The sequence below is a fragment of the Syngnathus leptorhynchus genome, chromosome 3, assembly GCF_054491065.1.
Source record: "Syngnathus leptorhynchus isolate UIUO chromosome 3, UIUO_Slep, whole genome shotgun sequence".
Lineage (NCBI taxonomy): Eukaryota > Metazoa > Chordata > Actinopteri > Syngnathiformes > Syngnathidae > Syngnathus > Syngnathus leptorhynchus.
In genome coordinates, this window is record NC_141197.1 from 13476877 (window position 1) to 13494625 (window position 17749).

General features: G+C 39.5%; 1 protein-coding gene across 2 annotated transcripts in view; it reads right to left on the reverse strand.

Annotated features, from left to right (window-relative positions):
• Positions 1 to 830: 830 nt before the first annotated feature.
• The window catches only part of LOC147059371 (CUB and sushi domain-containing protein 1-like), a 280490-nt gene continuing 263571 nt past the window's right edge, over positions 831 to 17749 (reverse strand). The window contains exons 64-76 of one of the 2 annotated variants that reach the window (XM_085906896.1): positions 15239 to 15412; positions 15081 to 15147; positions 14693 to 14799; positions 14220 to 14293; positions 14000 to 14111; positions 13738 to 13917; positions 13225 to 13287; positions 12762 to 12923; positions 11990 to 12102; positions 10970 to 11057; positions 10684 to 10810; positions 9132 to 9194; positions 831 to 6712 (exon numbers count right to left, since the gene is read on the reverse strand). In XM_085906896.1, coding sequence (XP_085763022.1) covers positions 6553 to 6712; positions 9132 to 9194; positions 10684 to 10810; positions 10970 to 11057; positions 11990 to 12102; positions 12762 to 12923; positions 13225 to 13287; positions 13738 to 13917; positions 14000 to 14111; positions 14220 to 14293; positions 14693 to 14799; positions 15081 to 15147; positions 15239 to 15412 — 1490 coding nt within the window. In that variant the 3' untranslated portion in view covers positions 831 to 6552. The remainder of the gene's footprint in view (positions 6713 to 9131; positions 9195 to 10683; positions 10811 to 10969; positions 11058 to 11989; positions 12103 to 12761; positions 12924 to 13224; positions 13288 to 13737; positions 13918 to 13999; positions 14112 to 14219; positions 14294 to 14692; positions 14800 to 15080; positions 15148 to 15238; positions 15413 to 17749) is intronic. The other variant, XM_085906897.1, reaches the window with a different exon arrangement.

The window sequence follows — 17749 nt, forward strand, 5'->3', positions numbered from 1 at the left end:
CAATGATTTAATGTTTGAAATATCTTTAGTTTTGAACTTTTTAACTTATTTGAAAAAAACAATTATCTAGAACTGTCATAGAAAAATGTGAACATTATGAACATATTTTGTGTTTCAATCCAATGAAGGCCATCAATTCTTCTATGGTGACATTAAGCCTTGTTTTACAGTCTGATTAACAGGGTTGTTTTTTGAAATCTAAGAAAACGCAGCATCTTCGAACTAAAGTGAACTGCCATTCAGAACCATTCATTAGCCCCAGAAGGAGCGTATTCACGAAAACGTTCACGAAGCAAAAATGCGCTACGTTCAGTTCATGCTCGACCACAATATGAACAAGTTCAATGCGGGCAGTCTCCAAGTTCCCCCCCTTCATGTTGCAGATGTGCTGGGAGTGGAGTAGATCCAAGTTTGGGTCATTTATCACAGAGCTTGCAAACTCCATGGAGACAAATGCCGACACATCACAACTAATGTGCTATCTGTGAAAAGTGTCGCAGTGTGAAGAGGATACAACACACGAGAGAAGTATAATCATGCAAACTGCACACTGGAAGGTTTTTGCTGCTTTGAGCCCAGGACGTCACTGCTGTGTTTCCATCACGAACAAACACATCACCTTATTATTTATTTTTTATTCACCTGTCAGTACACAGCCTCAGAAACTTGTGAGACCAAGGCACCACACATTGCCTAAGTGGTTGTATAAAAACTTTATTCTCAAATAATATCTTCAAAATAGCTGATAGTGTGAGTCAGTCTCCTTGACAACAGGTTAAGAGGCGGCATTCACAAACGGTATGCTTGCACACATTAGGACTCCTCACACTATTTATTTCTCACTTTAGATCATTTATCAGAGGACATTAATGTAGGAAAGGAGGATTTGAAACATTGCAGCAGAATCTAAATTAAATGGGAGCCTCCATAATGTGTTCATTTGTTACCATTTAATCCAGTGGTTGCTTTTTGTTTGGGCCAACATGAAATGTGAAAATCTGCGACTGCAACTATTGTTTGTAGTTACAAATGGATTGAGCTACTCTTACACAAGAACACATTAGTAAAGAAGCCATCGTTTACTCATCCATGATTCTGATGACAATAAAATTTAAAGTCTTGGCTCACCACACCGTTTTCAACAAAACTTTACTCTATGATGTATTAAATACTTTTATTCATTTTCATTTGATTTCAAACTGTGGAGACAATAGGACCACTTGAGTCCCCCGTCCATTTGAATCGCCTTCTCTTTGCTTATTAGTTTCCATAAACTAAAACAAACTTTTTTGGGGGCTCATTATTGTTTTATTCCATTTTTGTTTCACTATCCAGCCTTGGTCTGTGATCAACGGGGCAATATTCTCGTATATGGTCACTACAACAAATTTTCATGGTGGCCCAAGACCTTTGTACTTCTTTATCATGCCATTGCTATTGTATTGCAACATATATTTATATTTACCACTTGGTTTGCATGTTCCTGTGTAAGAGCAACATCAGTCATTGTGATCATTGATCCTGGCTCAAAATCATTTGATATGGGCCATAATACCAAAAACATTGATTTATTTCAATAAACATGTTTGCCAATCTACATCATTGATCATAAAAAGTACAGCATGTTTAATAATATGTATGTAGATTTTTTTTAAACAAACTCTCCATAAAAAATAGATTTCTGTACAAAAATGTCTTTTCTGTTGCACCTACTTCAAGTTAAGCGGCACATAAGGATGGCTAGTCGACAGAAAATGATGATGAAGATGAACACTGCCGTCTTCCTGAAGGACCTCCCATGTTTTAAAAAACATTTGTTGAAACAATCGTGTCATAAATGAGCCACTTGCAACTGGAGTGGGTTAAGGCCATTTTTAAGTCCTGAAATAAGGAAGAAAACATCTTGCATTGTATTTCTGATTCATTAGTGCAACAATCAAGCAGATTCCATTTCCAAGATGGACACGCTCACAATACGAGGCTTCACCTCGGGCAGAAACATTTCAGACAGTGAGCTTCAGCTTTTGAAAGAAGAATCAGAAAGTAAGCAGTGCCTTTTGTGCATCTGCAAGCCAGTAGAAGTGAATGTTATTTATCATATTTCTTGAACCACTGATAGATATTATGGATGTCTGGAGAGGACTAAAATCTGCGGAAACCAGCAATTATGTAAAAAAAAAAAGCATTTAGAAGAATTAATTATTGGTATGTAATCCACCAAGACAATACAAATCCCTCAAAATTTAAAGCAGCAAATAACTCAATCACTTTGCTGCAAAAATGGACTTAGCCCACTCTAGTTTAGAGGCTCAAATATAATTCACACAAAGAAAAATAAATACAATATCATTGTAATGTGTACTAAAAAGCAAAGCAACGTTATTACATTACGACCATTACATGAATTGAAGCAAGGTGACAGTCAATCAATTTGAAGCAAGCACATTCAAACACATGACAAATTTGTCCAAGATAGAAGTTTCAGAATAGGAAGACACGAGGAACATCTAATCTGATTAGTAATTGGTGAGAAATTTAAATGTTTGATGTAAAAAAAATAAAAATAAATCTATCAAACTCAGTGCTTCACCACATCTCAATGCTGGCTGCTGAGAGGAAAATCTGCTGCTTAGTAATTGTTCTCACTAGATAAAAACAAACTTAAAACTTCAGATAGTCGCTGCAGGCAAGAGACCCTATTATGGTACGAGTAACCTTTGTGGATGCGCACACACTCACTGTGCATTTACCTCAAATTCTGCGGGTGCACGAGCTCCTAAATGTAACGTCTCGCAACGCAGCTCTAATCTTTTACAGGGCAGAATAAACAGGAGTCCACATTTTTTTTTGTGATCAGGCGCACTAGGAGATCAGCCGTGTGCCATCAGCAGATAAAAATAGACCTTTTATTATGCCTGTGGAAACCTAGCAGCCTCTTAATTTCTGCCTCCATTATGCCCTTTTGGCTCTGTGGAAAATCTCAAATGATTTAATGAGATCAATTCAGGGAGCCACTGAGTGCATGCCAGCATGAAAAATCAAAAGAAAAAAATGTAAGCCACAGTTTTGTGATGAGGCATTGTTAGTAGTTCTGTTGTGGGTGGCACGCTTTCATCCCAACAGCAGTGCCATTCACTTTAAGGTTGCTAAGATTTACATATAGATTTGTTTTGCGTTAATACGAATACACGTGTTTCCTCAGTTTTGCTCAAAATGTATAATCTTCTCATGCCAGACGGTTTTTCAATAGAGGTAATTGATTTCTTTCTCAAATTCTTAATTAACTTTTTTTAATTCAATGTTTTACCAGGTAAGCCAATTGAGAACATTTTCTCATTTACAATGGCGACCTGGAGGCAAGGTGTGTGAAGTGTCTTGCCCAAGGACACAACAACATGTGACAGAGGTGGGATTGAACCGCCAACCCCCCGGTTTCTAAACCACCCACTCTACTGCCTGAGCCACAGCTGCAATAATGTTCAAGATTATTATGGACTGGGGATGGACTCCATTCAAAAAAAATACGACAAAATGTAAAGTTAATGCTGACAAAGTCATGCAGGTTAAAGAAAAAAAGCCTGAAGTACAACCCTAATGTGAGAACGCTGCATGCAGAGTGTGAACCTAGCCTGCAGACAGTGCAAAGCCAAAACTGAGGACGATTACATCAAAACTCAACGCAGCATCTTTGACAAGCTTGCGAATCATTTTAGACACTTGGATGATGATGCTGGATCATGAAATATAGCGTTATAACGTTTTGATTTCAAATGTCAGGCAAGCTTCTGTTTGCGGCAGTGAAAAAAACAAGTTCATTCCTGTAAATGTTATGTCTTAACTTTGTAGCATATTCAATTGAATATTGGTTAAAAGGGAGTTGACCTCATTGACACCTTGCAGTGCGTGCATCTCAAATTTTTGCTTGTAAGTCAAAGCAAAACAAATTAAAATGAAATTGTGGCTGAATGACTCATGTCTCACAAGGCTCCTTAGTCGGGTCATTTGTATCTCAAGGCACTACTGTAAAATTATTTATCGCGCTGCACTTTTCTATCACTGTGTTTTTAATATTTTCACATTTTTGTTTACGCTTGTGTGACAAAGTGAGGGGTATCAGTAATGTGACTCACCTTAGGAATAGATAGAATTTTGATAGAACGTTAATAGAACTAAACTGGATCACTCCCAGAGGCGAGTTTAGGCATGAGACTTGACTGATTCATTGAGCGTTACAGAGTTTGTTTCTCGCAATCTGTTTGGAAAACTCAACTTTTTAAAGATACGCTGCCTTGTATTGATTTGGAGGCTGAAATACAGCAATAAACAGCTTGTTTGTTTAGATAAATTGCACCTATAAGTGATAAAGTCTCACAGGCTGTGTGCTCTTTAAAGTTGTGTGTGTGTGCGTGTGTGTGTGTGTGTGTGTGTGGGGGGGGGTGCATTAAAAGATGTGAAATGGGTGGCGCATGAAAGTGGAAGTGGTGGAGCATTAAACACGTCTTTTTAAAGACTTGCTTGTTTCTGAAAACTTCTACTGTCTACTACTTTTAATGAAGTCGACTGTATTCTATGTCATCTCTGTGTGCTATTTGGGTGAGCATTAAGAGTAACAGCAGTGTTCAGTATGAGGTTTCAGAAACAGGGACGATCAATAACACAACATGGTGTCGGTAAACACGGGAGGTCCATAGGTAAACTCGTCTTAACTTTCTGGGTGGGCTAGAACGTTGTCACGGCAACAACAAAAAGCAGGGTAAAGCAGGTGCTCGCACCTTCAGCGGGCATGAAATATAAATGTGTATATACAAACACTCTGTAACCCTGTATTTAGCCATCTGTAATCTTTTTTTTTTAAGATAGAAGCTCTGAATAAAATTCTCTTAATTTGAAGGAGTCATTTTCTAAACCCATTTCAGACCCCCAAAATTACTTTTTTTTCCCCACAACCCAGTCAGAAAAACACACTAGTGCAAAATTTGTGCAATTTAAGAGTCTATATAAAGTTTATAGTTGGGGGGGCTTCCCCAGCAGCAGCAGATTGGGAAGTCCCATTGGGCCACTGGGTTTTGAACATAAAAGTCTGTTCATGAAAATCTTCACGGAAGAAAAATGCCAGAAGAGACAATTTGCCTCTGTTTCCGTAGCAACCTGTCCTCATCTTCCGTTCCCAACAGAGAACTTCCTCTGTCCATTTGTCTAATTTCACTCAGTCTTCTTAGTGTGTTCATCCACTTTTGATTTTGTGACTGACTGGTGCAAAATATCACTTGGCTGATATTCTCTTCTCACCAGAGACTTGAAGACGACGTTGGGTCGATGAACCTGACAGTTCATTGCCTCCAGGTCTCCCCCATTGTTCAGTCAGTAAGCACGCATTCCTGGCCAGTCCAAGTATGACACTCAGACTATTTGATTGTGTTTGACATCTCTCTGGGAAACTCACAATTGTGTATAGCATCTCAATCATTTCAATTTCTGGCTCATCGTAGTCTGGCTATGTTGGACTTTTGCGTTTATAGGTGGTAAGACAATTCGGACGAGTAGTAAATTAATCCGATTCCTGTCACTCATAGAGCAACGTTTTTTGGGGCACTAAGTGGGAATTTATTTCACAACAGCAGCAGTGAACCACTGCAGTATAGAGGAGTTGGAAAATTCTAAAGGTTCAGCCTGATTGTTGACAAAAAGGCAATGCAGGGTAACGCCAATCGCTAAAATGAACTCCCATGGCCGTCCTGCTTGAATAAAATAAAACCATAAAGTCACGATCTCAGCTAACAGTATTCTTCACTTTAAGATATAAATAATTTGCCTGGTGGAACTTTAGCCACACTGTTTACTGAATCTAGCAATGGGTATCTGGCAATGTCACAGCAATCTGTGTATTTTCTGGAGGAAAAAGAAAAAAAAAAAACTACCTTTCAAATCCAGGTTTAGTCCTGTCAAAGCCATCCTAATGCCCACCGGGGAAGTTTGTCCTGCACCGTTTGTGCTGACGTATGAACCATCTAATTAGGATTTTAAGCCTAAAGAGGTGGAAGGGGGAGGACTGGTTCCCCTGTGGGTCCGACCTCACATCAGTCAAACACGTCTGGCCTGCAGCAGTGGATCCCTTTTACCACTGTGCATATGTGTGTGTGTGTGTGTGGCTGTGGAATTAGATTGGGCCAACCATCTATCAGTGTGGGAGGAAAGGTACGCGAAGGCCATTGGTGTAGTTCATACTTTAAATTGGACGTTGGGAAAAAAAAAACTTCAGAAATTTAGAGTTGTCTGTTTTTCCTTCATCTCTGAACACGTATCCGCGGACCTCACTTTTTAATGACATCACCGTCTGATTTGACCAAAGACTGAGGCGGAAGATGCTCATGTGACGTAGGAGCAGAGGCACATCACTGTGTCGGGTATGCCGAAGAGCACGCCGCCGCACAGATTGCTCCACATGATGAGTGCCAATCATGAGTTTGCTCATTCGTCCTGATGGTTGAACCAGATCACGGACGGCCCGGTTGGACTGTGCTACGGATCGGAGTAGCGGCGGATATGGTGGACTTATACCACAGTGCATACTGTGTTGAGCGTGGTGTCGAATCGAACGGCTTTAGCCTCGGTGGGCTTCATGTTGGTGTCGTACATCGGGTTTTCGAATGATGCTTGACCATTGGTGCTTTCATGGCCCACGTAGCCATTGAATTGGACCTTAGGGCGGGTTCTGGAAATCAGAAAAGAAATTGTTGTTATAGTAGATATTATTTGAGAATGTTAAATGATAAATAAAAACATGATGTGTACAGTGATTTGAACTGCCAAGTACACATCTGCTCTTCACGTATTCTAAATCAAAAGTTTCAATTTCAAACAAATATCTCATTTAGGATAATTTATTACAGCGGCGACACAAAGCAGTTGGACTATCACTGTTAAGGGAAAAACACAGAGGTCACTGAAATAATTAGAAAATAGTAAAAATAATAGTAAATAGATAAAAACAAAATCTATATTTTCAGAATTGTTGTCCAACACAATTAAGACACTTATCAAACTGGCCCAGACAAATGTGATAGAACGCTCAACAACTTTGTTGCACACCTCTCAAGGCAATCCAACAATTTCTGAAGCTGTCAATAAAATGTGTGCACCTTCTCAGAGAAGGCCACTTCAGAATAGTCTAGTGTTTTGCTCTTAGCAATTCTTCCGTGTTTTTAGCTGAGTGTTTTGGGCTACTACTATCATCATGCAAGACTCTTAACATGTAGGTGAGATGAAACTGTGTGACACTGAGCAGAATAATTCCAGAATGCCTTGACAGCATTGAGATATGATTGTACGCTCCACAGATTGAAGATCCTTTGCACCAGATGTAGAAAAGCCATCCCAGAAAATGGCATCCTTCATCTTTCACAGAAGGTGCAATGTTCTCTTTCTTTGAGCTTAGAGCCGGTGTGACTCGCTCCACTTTCTGCAAGGACATTCACTCACAATTTGTGTGCCTCAGAATGTATTTTGATAAATTCTACCAGCTTCAAATTATTTCAATGATCATTCTGTTTTTTTTTTCCTTTCTTTAACAGGAGGCAATAAATAATTTTGCCTGCATGGAATGTGGATTGTGTAGTTGAAACACCCTTCGGCTCTGATCTCATTAAGTCTGTGTGTGTGTGTGTGTGTGTGTGTGTGTGTGTATCTGTGTGTGCATGCGTGGGTGTGCGCGCATTGGTAAAATCCAACCCCAGGGAGCCACAATGCCCACCTTATGGGCTAAACCTATTACTATACAAACGTGCACACACACACAAAAAAAGCACACAACAAAGACTCCCCTGCATGGCAGTAGTTCAACTCACTGCTTTAGCTTCTGTTTGTGGCTCTGTGTGCAATACTTTAATTTTATCGCTGGGATGAAAAACAGCACATGTAATTGCTTTGACAGTATTATAGGGTCTGCACAGGAATACAGGCCAAAGCAGGACAAACTGCAGGGGACACTCTCTCACTCTTAGACTTTCATTAAAAACACTTTGTTGTAAAATGCAATGATAAAACACTATAGTGTAATGCTACAATATTGTCGCTGTTGGCTTGGCGTTGGGAAAGATTGTGTTAGCAAGCAAACAGGGCATGAACTGGCAATCTGAAGGTTTTGGCAGATGAGTCTCAAGGCAATTACCGCCATGTGAGGTGTGTTGCATGGATTATCACAAACACATCTTGCGGAGATTCAAGCTGATGCAATGATAAGCCAATGACCAAAAAGCAGCATTTCTATTGAAAATGCACAAAAATGAATGTAAGGCAAAAAAAAAAAAAGGACATTAGGGGGAAAAAACAGGTCTGGCATAATTTTTGGCAACCATAATGTACCCCATTTTCCTCATATTTACAATTCACAAGTGGACACAAGGTAAAAGCTTTCATACCGGTAATTAAATTGTGCTTTTGCTGTTCTGTAAACAAAATAATTATATGAACAACGATTAACCGATGTATGCTAGTGGAATACGATAGAATTCCTTAAATATGTCATTCCGTCAAATAAAATGCATCTGTCATCTTAGCGAATTGCAGTTATCATCGAATGGAAAATTTGAAACTAATGATGATTCAAACAGCGAAACAATTTTCCAAAGCCAAATGCTGTTCTCGTATACGTATGACGCATAAGAAATACAGTAGATAACAAACCAAACAGGACAAAAGTGTCATTTTCTGTTTAACATAAAGAAAACATAAAAAGCAATAGCAATCACTTGCTTGAACTTTCGACGGCAATATTTGTTCCTGATGACATCATGCTGACATAGAAATGACAATGAAATTAAAGACTTGCTTTTCCTAGCTTCAAATGATTGCTGTTCAGACACAGTAGGGCTGCACAGCTTTGGTTCCTTCAAAGCAAATAGAATTGTATATGTTCGCCCAATTTAGAGTGTGTGAATTTTATTTATTTTTATTTATTTGTTTTTGTATTGCATCACAATAATAATACTCCCTGCATTGTGCAGCCATACTCCAAAGCATGAAATAAACCTACAAACTGTAAACAAGCGATGGTGAGGTTAGCGGAGAATGTGGCGGCGGGAGGAGCTCTGGTTGCCATTGGAAACCAGGTCATTGACAGGCGTCAGTCTTACCTGCCGCCAGGCCCCCAGGTGTCTTTTGGTCTTTCATTGTCATCTGTGTCAGCAGACAATGTCCTGCATACAACCATCAACTTTAACGTCTAAGAACATGGCACAAGTACGAGAGCAGCTTAACTAAGCAGTTTAACGCCAGTAATTCTCAAGTCTGGCGCAAGTACAACGAATCATACGTGGGCTACCTCTGGTGGTAAACAGAAGTAATGTTTAAACTGGGCAATATGACACAGTGGCTTCAACTTTTTTTATGTAATCGGAGACCGGAATAATTTGAATGGGTGATTTGAACTATTACTTCCATTCCTTGAATGTGAGGTTCTTTCTTAACGGACAAACGAATAATTAAAATGTGTTTCCGTTTAAACTGTAGTTTCAGCACCTCATACTAGTAATAGGCTCATTGATGAAAACTTTGTACAATGAGGGTGAAGAGAAATTGTCCTGTATATTTTAATTAGAATTTTTTTTTTTTATTGTTACGATTTTATTTTTTGTTTTATTTTTTAGCTTCAATTTTTCATGCAGCAATGTGATCAACAGAAGTTGCATTTTTAATGTGCTCAAGATGAGTTGCCTAGTCCAGTGCAGTATATTTTTTTATGGACAGTTCAGTTGTATTGAACTTTTCATTTGACTATTTAATATATTTTTGATGTTGGATAACCAAATGACTGTTGTAGAATGCAAAGTCCGGCAGCATTCCCTTTTGCAATGAAAATGAGAAAGAAACATGCGGCCACCTATTGAGTAGGCTATAATTGTTGATTATGAAGTAAACTCCTTGAGATGCAACCTCGTTTGCCATAAGGTCCCACACAAGAAATACAACAAACACGGCAATCCAAAATACCACTCCAGATAGGAAATATAGAATACAAAAGAACAAAAAAAAGACAAACACAGTTTCACCACACAGAGGGAAAAGAAACAAGTCCAATTATTTCATAAAAAGGCAAGATAAAAATAATATTGTCAGATAAAACAAGAGACTGTCATGTAACAGGACATTAAATTATAATTGGAACCTGACAATCAGTTGAAATTGAAGTTCATTTCCATGTGATCCAGCCATTGTAGATACATATCTATAATGATTGGTTGACTTACTAGGGTTTTATATATTGAGCGCCTATACAATCATCAACATCATTGTGTCAGACACACAGTAATTAACTAGCAGTCTGAAGAGACCTCTGCACAGACGTGTTTGTAATATGGCAAGAGAATGAGCTAATTTCAGGAAAATATATGAAATTACTTATCGAATTAGACAAAACAATTTAGGGAATAATCGTGCACTGAGGAAAAGTGATAAGAGAGTCAAAGTAAGCACTGTTGTGCTTTTCAAAATGCTGGGCCTGTACTCTTGTATTCATTCATACACGAGGTGATGTGCCTGACACTAATTAAAGGATGTTGTTTACTTGTATTTCCATTGCCCTCTGCTAATCATTTCACTGTTGGGTTAAACTACAGTCCAATTGCAAAATTTGTTTTCTCGACTGTTTGTCAACTTTCTTCCGTTCACGTCGCACGTGTTGCCTACCTGTGCTTGTAGAGGTAGAAGGCAAATCCCGACAGGATGAGGGCAAAGAAAGGTACCAAGATGGCTGCTGCCACAGAGCTGCTGTTCGTATAAGGATTGGATGGGTCTATCGCCATGGTTACAGGGCCTGACATCACAGACACGTACACTTTGAATTTACGGCTAATTGAATAGTGTTTTTCACGATACAGTATTGCCGATGTTGCATTTCGGAAACGTTAACGTTAATTAACTCTCAAGTATAAAAAAAATAACAAGAGGCCACTGCAGCTGCATTATTTCATACCTTGTCTTGTCAGATAGAATTTGCCAAAGTCTTTACTGTGAATATGCCCTTGGTAGACAAATGTTTTCTGGTCAGATTCTGCAGTCACCTGAAGTAAGAACATCAAGAAAAGTTAACATTATGGTGTGATCAGAAGTAACAGCTGCACAAAGCATAAAAATATACATACAAAAAACACTCTCATCAGGAAACCCGCTGTAGCGGTAACAGACACATTATCCATTCCGGAGGGTGAATGTTTTATAATGTCGTCTTCATTACATCGTATTGTATCATAAAAGGCATTACACTGCAATGCACTGCTATAAATCCACATTGCCTTGTGAGATTTACAACATGAAATAACATAGCATGAACACTATTTGTTTCTATCCAGCTAATATACGTTTAAGGTGCAATGAGGTGCATGCACTTGCAATGAGTCTTTTTCTTTTTTTTTACCTCCGATGCATTACTCAATAAAATCACTATAGAACACTTTTAGTGGACTGAATGAACCAGAATAAAACATCATCATCCAGTGGCCTTAATAAAGTTTTATTAGACAGGCAAGAGGTGAGTAGTAATGTTTCACTTTTAGTTGTCTTGGGGGAGAAAAGTTAACCTCTAAAAGTCTCGTGTGTGGAAACATCTTATCTATAGTGGCTTACTTATTCATATTGAAAGATTAGTTAACAAACAGGCTAATACAAAAAAGGATCTTCCGCATGGTGTAGACTACAAACTGATTTAGTAACATTTTCACGTTTTTTTTTTTTACTTGTCCTTGTGTTCACAAAGATGATAACAAAAGCCTTTTAGTAAACCATAGAAATCATCCTTAGAAAAGATAATTAGACTTCATTGTAAGCCATTGTAACGAGTTTGCATAATCTGACAGACAGGAAAATGTTTGGAATTTTAATGCACTTTGCAAAGACCCGATAAAGGCGACAGTTATATTCATGCAATAATGTGTGTGAATGACGTCTACTCCAGCAAAACAGATACAAAGTTTTCAAAAGAAGAGGTTTGCCTTACATATCCATCCATTGCCCAGTTGTCATTCTTAAACTTGTTGTAGTAATGCTCTGTGGGCCCTTTGACTTGATAGACCTTCAGTAGAAGATGGTTCTCCTCAGACTTGTAAGTACCTTCAGAAGATAGATAAAGAGGCGCTGGTAAAGGTGCAACCGATGTTACGACACAATTTAGTTGGGTGGTAGCAAGTTTGAGTTGAATGTCGTCCAAATTGATCTTCCGTGACCAATGGATTTCTGGACAGTCAGAAACCTGTCTGATGATTTACAGTTGCCACCAGTGACACCGTATATTATATGATATATTAAATACAGTAAAAAGTATGACTGTAGGCTCTGCAATATCACAGAAAACCATATTGTTACTGCTCTGTCTGCCGCGATTGCTCCTTTCAGGCATCGACCTCCCGTCAGTCAAGTGCGGATAATGAGTGTGAATCAATGTGGGATCTCTTAAGCATTAACACCTTGAACATCCTCTCTTGTTTTTCATGTTGGATTTGCCGTACAGCTTTACTCTAAAGACACGATAAATGATGTCATTTCTTTTAAATCTCACTACCACAAAAACAATGGCTTTCCAAGGAGCTATGCGAGAGCAGAATTTTATTTTGATTTGAGTCAGATAATGTATGAACATGTCACACTGTGCCTGTGTATTTTGGTGATTGTGTTAATGTTGTTTCTTGGCTACAGGGGTCATAGATGAACAGAATTTTACTCTTTCGGCCAAAACATGCAGAGAGAACCTGAATGACCATGTTTTTGTTTACCTGATAATCTGATCGACACTCCACTGGTCTCCAATAAGGTGACATTAACCCTACCACTGCTAGCATTGAACCCAGTCACTGTAAATGCGGTGGCCTGTCTCTTGCCCAGATATTCGTAGAAACCTCTCCATTCGGAGTTGGGGGAGAACACGTCCACCGGAACTGGAAAGAAAAAAAACAAGACTTGTAATCGTTTTATATCCATCCGTCAATCCGTCAATCCGTCAATCCGCCCGCCCGCCCGCCCGCCCGTCCTTTCTTCCATCCATCCATCCATCCATCCATCCATCCATCCATCCATCCATCCATCCATCCATCCATCCATCCATCCATCCATCCATCCATCCATCCATCCATCCATCCATCCATCCATCCATCCAGTACACAACACTGTTCTGTTGGTTGTGTTCAGTACACAACACAGTTCTGTTGGTTGTGTTCAACAGTGTGACCCTGTTGATACCTCGTATTTTGTTCTTCTGGATGTCCGTCTCTCCTCTGCCTTTGGGATTGACTTTAACTCCAACTGCAATGTAAACATAATTTTGGTGGGTTAATTTGGGGATTTGAGGGTGAAAGCAATTTCATGTGTGTCAAGAGAAGAGAGCAAAATGATTGATAACTGTGAAAATTATGTTTGTGAATGATTGCCTTGTCAATTTGCAGTGGCATTTGTCATTAGGAGAGTTTTCTGTACGAATGGGAATGAAAGTACAAAACAACACCTTGTGTACAACAACATAACATTATTTTGCAGTGGAGCAGTTTCAGGAAAACCGGCAAGGAAATAAACACAATGAGGTTTTTCCAAAATGGTACATGGTGTTTTTAATATTGTGGCATTTACTGTACTATACAGTACATTTAATTTGTCTCCAAATGATGCTTATGTCAAGGGAAAAAAGTTAAACATTTCCCTTTTATCTTCCGTGGAAATTCTTGCCACAAAGTCAAGGTCAAAAAGCCATTTTCGTACCTTTACACAGTGGTGGTTTTCCTGACCATCTCCCATCACTTTTACATGTGCGGTGTTCGGATCCTCCGGCCAGATAGAAACCATCTTGACAGGTGTAGATAAGTGTATAGCCCAATGTTGGCAGGTCCATCGAGCGAATGTCCACATTACTGGGGGTCTCGGGCTGGCGGCACGAGTGGGCTGAATAATGGGTGAGAGTCAGTAAATTTTATGCTTTTATATTTTAGAAAAATGACTTTACGAGACCATTACGGAAACTCACCGATACATTCAGGTTGTGTTCCACTCCAGGTGAGGTTTTCTAAACAAGTTCTTGTGGTAGAGCCGAAGATGTGGTAGTTCTTACGGCATTTATATGAAATCTTACTTCCGACCTAAAGAAGCGTGGGGGGGGTGGGAAAAAGGTCACCAACCAAAACCTTTTTTTTTCTGTGTAAAAAGTACACTTTATGTTCATGATGAATTAAGATATCGTCCCTGACCTGAAGGCCGGAGGCTTGTACAGGGATACCATAAGCTGGTGTTCCTGGGTCACGACAGTTGTTAAACGCAGGGTCTAAACAAGCGCACACACACATAAACACTGACTTTTCACATTCATCTTTGAAGGACACTTACTAATCTTTATAGCCACAGAATAGCATAGAAATGGCAAGAGCTATCAGGCACCTTTACCCTTGTTACATTATACAGGTAACATTTCTTTCATTTTGTACTGGTAGTGAACTTATAAAAAAAATATAGATTTGTCAAAAGAAAACTTAAAAAAGCCTACTGTCTGATAAAATTATCCTAAAACGATCTACTGATGAGATAAAGTCTCAAGCTTGTGTGACTCAGGAATACAAATGCTAAAATGTCTCACAAACTCGAGCAACAATATTCTATAAAATCACATCAAACTGTGGTGATCCAAATTTGGACACATTCCTTGTCATGTGTGATCATTCATTACCTATACAAGCTGGTTGTTGGCCACTCCAAATGCCATCAGCCTGACACACTCTGGAGGCGGAGCCAACCAACAAGTATGGCGTCTGGCAATAGAATCGGACCTCTGACCTATGGAGGCAAACACCCCACAACACAAATGAGTTGAACAAAATCCTTCATACAGTCTGCCCTACATCACTTTAAGTGTAAAGTTGTTCCATTCTGCTCCACTTATTACACTTTGAAACTCAAGAACCAATTTTGATGAGAGCGGCAACACTTTCTCGTCTTACAGCCATATAAAAGCCCAGTTGGCCTTTGTACTTGATACACTGTCCCAATGAATAACCTCCAAGAGTAATGATCATAAAACAAAGTAATAGTCATCATCAATATTGTTTACCACTGACCGGTAAGTAAAGCTACTCCCTTCCCGAAATCCGCCTCCAGGAGAGCCCGGATCGCCACAAAGCATGGCTGGACACACCAAAGATGTCAAGTTAGATTTTGAAGGCACTGTAATATGAATCGTTTCACAAATAATATGAGTGAAGGCCAGCTGACTTACGAAGACATTGTGGAACATCTCCGGTCCATGTTCCGTTTCCCTCGCAGGTCAACACAGCCGGCAAAGACAATTGATAACCATAGAAACAACTGTAGCTAACACTTGAGCCCCACGAATAGTGTGTTCCTTCTACTTCCCCATTTGGTACTTGAGGGGGAGGTCCGCATTGGATCACTGAAACACAAATCATATTCATTGTCATTAATTCTTTTTTTTTCTTTCTTTTTTGATTTGACTGTGCACATATTTGTGTTAAGCCATCTGACGGCTTGTTGGATGTGAATTGCGGCGACTTTATTGCTGATGGTTATCGTGTATCACTTTGAGAGTTGGGTACATGTGTCATTGTGTGCACATGCATGTATGAATGGGCCAACCATCAAATTACAACTATATCTCTCTGCCCTGCGTAACATCATGTGAAACGAGTACTTTGTAATGATTTTTCATAGAAAGAGCTTGGCAAACATAATGATCTGAAGAAAATGTGACAACATTGACGAAGTCCATTGGGATACAATCTGGTCATCTTGCAACTACACATTTCTCAATATAACTAGTTCAAGGCAGATGTACACTTTGACGTGGTCTTTGGAATCATGGCTCATGTAAGCCATCCATGCTCAGCTAGCACATATACAGTATGCAATAACTGCAAGATCAAGAATCAATGGATGACTATAAAGCTATATCCCAACAGTTGTTGCCCGACCAGCCACACTAAGAGACCACACAACATATGGGCATGTTCCTCCCTGCTTGCTTTAATGAGTTCTTCTGCTCTCCCATCTCTCCACTTGAGTCTTGTTTTGCTTCCCTCACTAGGCAGCACACGATTAGGATTTCTGAGCTGAAAATCAATTTGTGAATTTGGGGAAAAAGAATCAGATCCAATCAGAAGATGGACTGCTCTACTTAAAAACCTAACCCTAGTTTAAAACCTTAGTTTTAAACCCTAACCCTGACTTTTTGTATGGATCCAATAAATGACGATCGATCAGTAAAATCTGACTAGCACGTGATGAGAGATTTATCGTGACTACTAATTTGCAGGGACAAAATATTTTTACTTTCTAGCTCTTTGTCATTCTAGGAGCAACATAAGTACAGCATGTTTTGAAAATACAAAGCTAGCTGTACGGTATTATAAAGTACCCTCTCAGACTTGACTGATTGCTGCTCCGTAACTGTTTTCAGCCTCATCTTGCTTGCTCAAGCACTCTCTGCCATTTTGTGACTTTTTTGTCCTTCGTTAGACTTTCTCCAGGTGATTTGTGCCCTCCTTTTGTCTCCTGCCCATTTTAATTGAATTCCCCTACAGTCCTTCGAGCAGGTCTTTCTGCCATACAGTAACTTCTGTCCATTTTTGTTGAATTTTAATCCTCTTGCATTGCTCTTCTCGAATTATTGCTCTTTTGTCTTTCAGGCATCTCTTCCTTGGTATAATTCAGCCAGTCAACACATTTTATAGGCTAATCCCTACCCTCTTGTGTGTTTACAGGTTTGGGGGCAGGTATTGATTTGCCTCTTTTGTTTCTCCCATAATGTGCTTCCTCTCTTGCCTGCCTCCCTGCAATGCTCTCATTGCAGCTTCGCTGATGGCACATCACCTTCACTCCTTTTGCTGTTTCATTCACCTCCTTGACTCTCATGTTTCCTAATGACCCCCCCCCCCCAATCCTCTCTCACTTTGTTGTTGTGTCTTTTAAATGGCTCTGTCCCCCGCCCCCCCCCCCCCCCCCCCACACACACACACACACACACAAGGACATTGGTGGTTTTTATTACAGCACATTGTATTATTTCCTTGAATTTGAGTATGTTTCCTTACTTCAAATGAAATTCGTTGGAGAGTCTAACTACTGCCATTATGGCAGTGCTCAGACAAAGCTTCAAGTGACATTTTGACTTTTTTAGTTGGCATAGTGAGTACAATAAGACATGTGTTGAGTGTTTCTGTATCACAGTTGAGAGGTTCTAAATTAAAAACTAAGCGCAGGGATGTCATATACACAACAGCGTGTAATGGAGCTATCCATGGTGCTGGTTTCTGGATAGTTGGTCTTCTGTGGTACATAACTTTGTCACCCATCACAAGTTTCAAGGCAAGATGCAGTTTCAAATGATGACAGACTTGCTGGCAGATTGTGTAACACCTTCGGCTCATTTCACTTTTGGAGGCGCGGATGTGTTAGGCCCTTGGCCTATAGTTACACGTCACACAAGACGTGTCAGTGCCATGAACAAATGATGGGCTCTTCTCATGGAAAATGTATTAGTCTGCTCATGAGATCATTAGTGAGGGTTTTTTTTTTTTTTCCTCGAAGTTTAAGTGTGTCTTTTTTTAAGGTTTTCACTATACTTGTTAGCCAGTCAGCAGAATTATACACAATCCATCCTTGAACAGTTTTCATGAAAAAAAAAAAGGTGATTTGTATTGTGGTGCACTTTCATTAAATTCTATGGGAAATTGAGTTGGCCTCCGGCATGGGCCAATTCTCTTAGTTATCT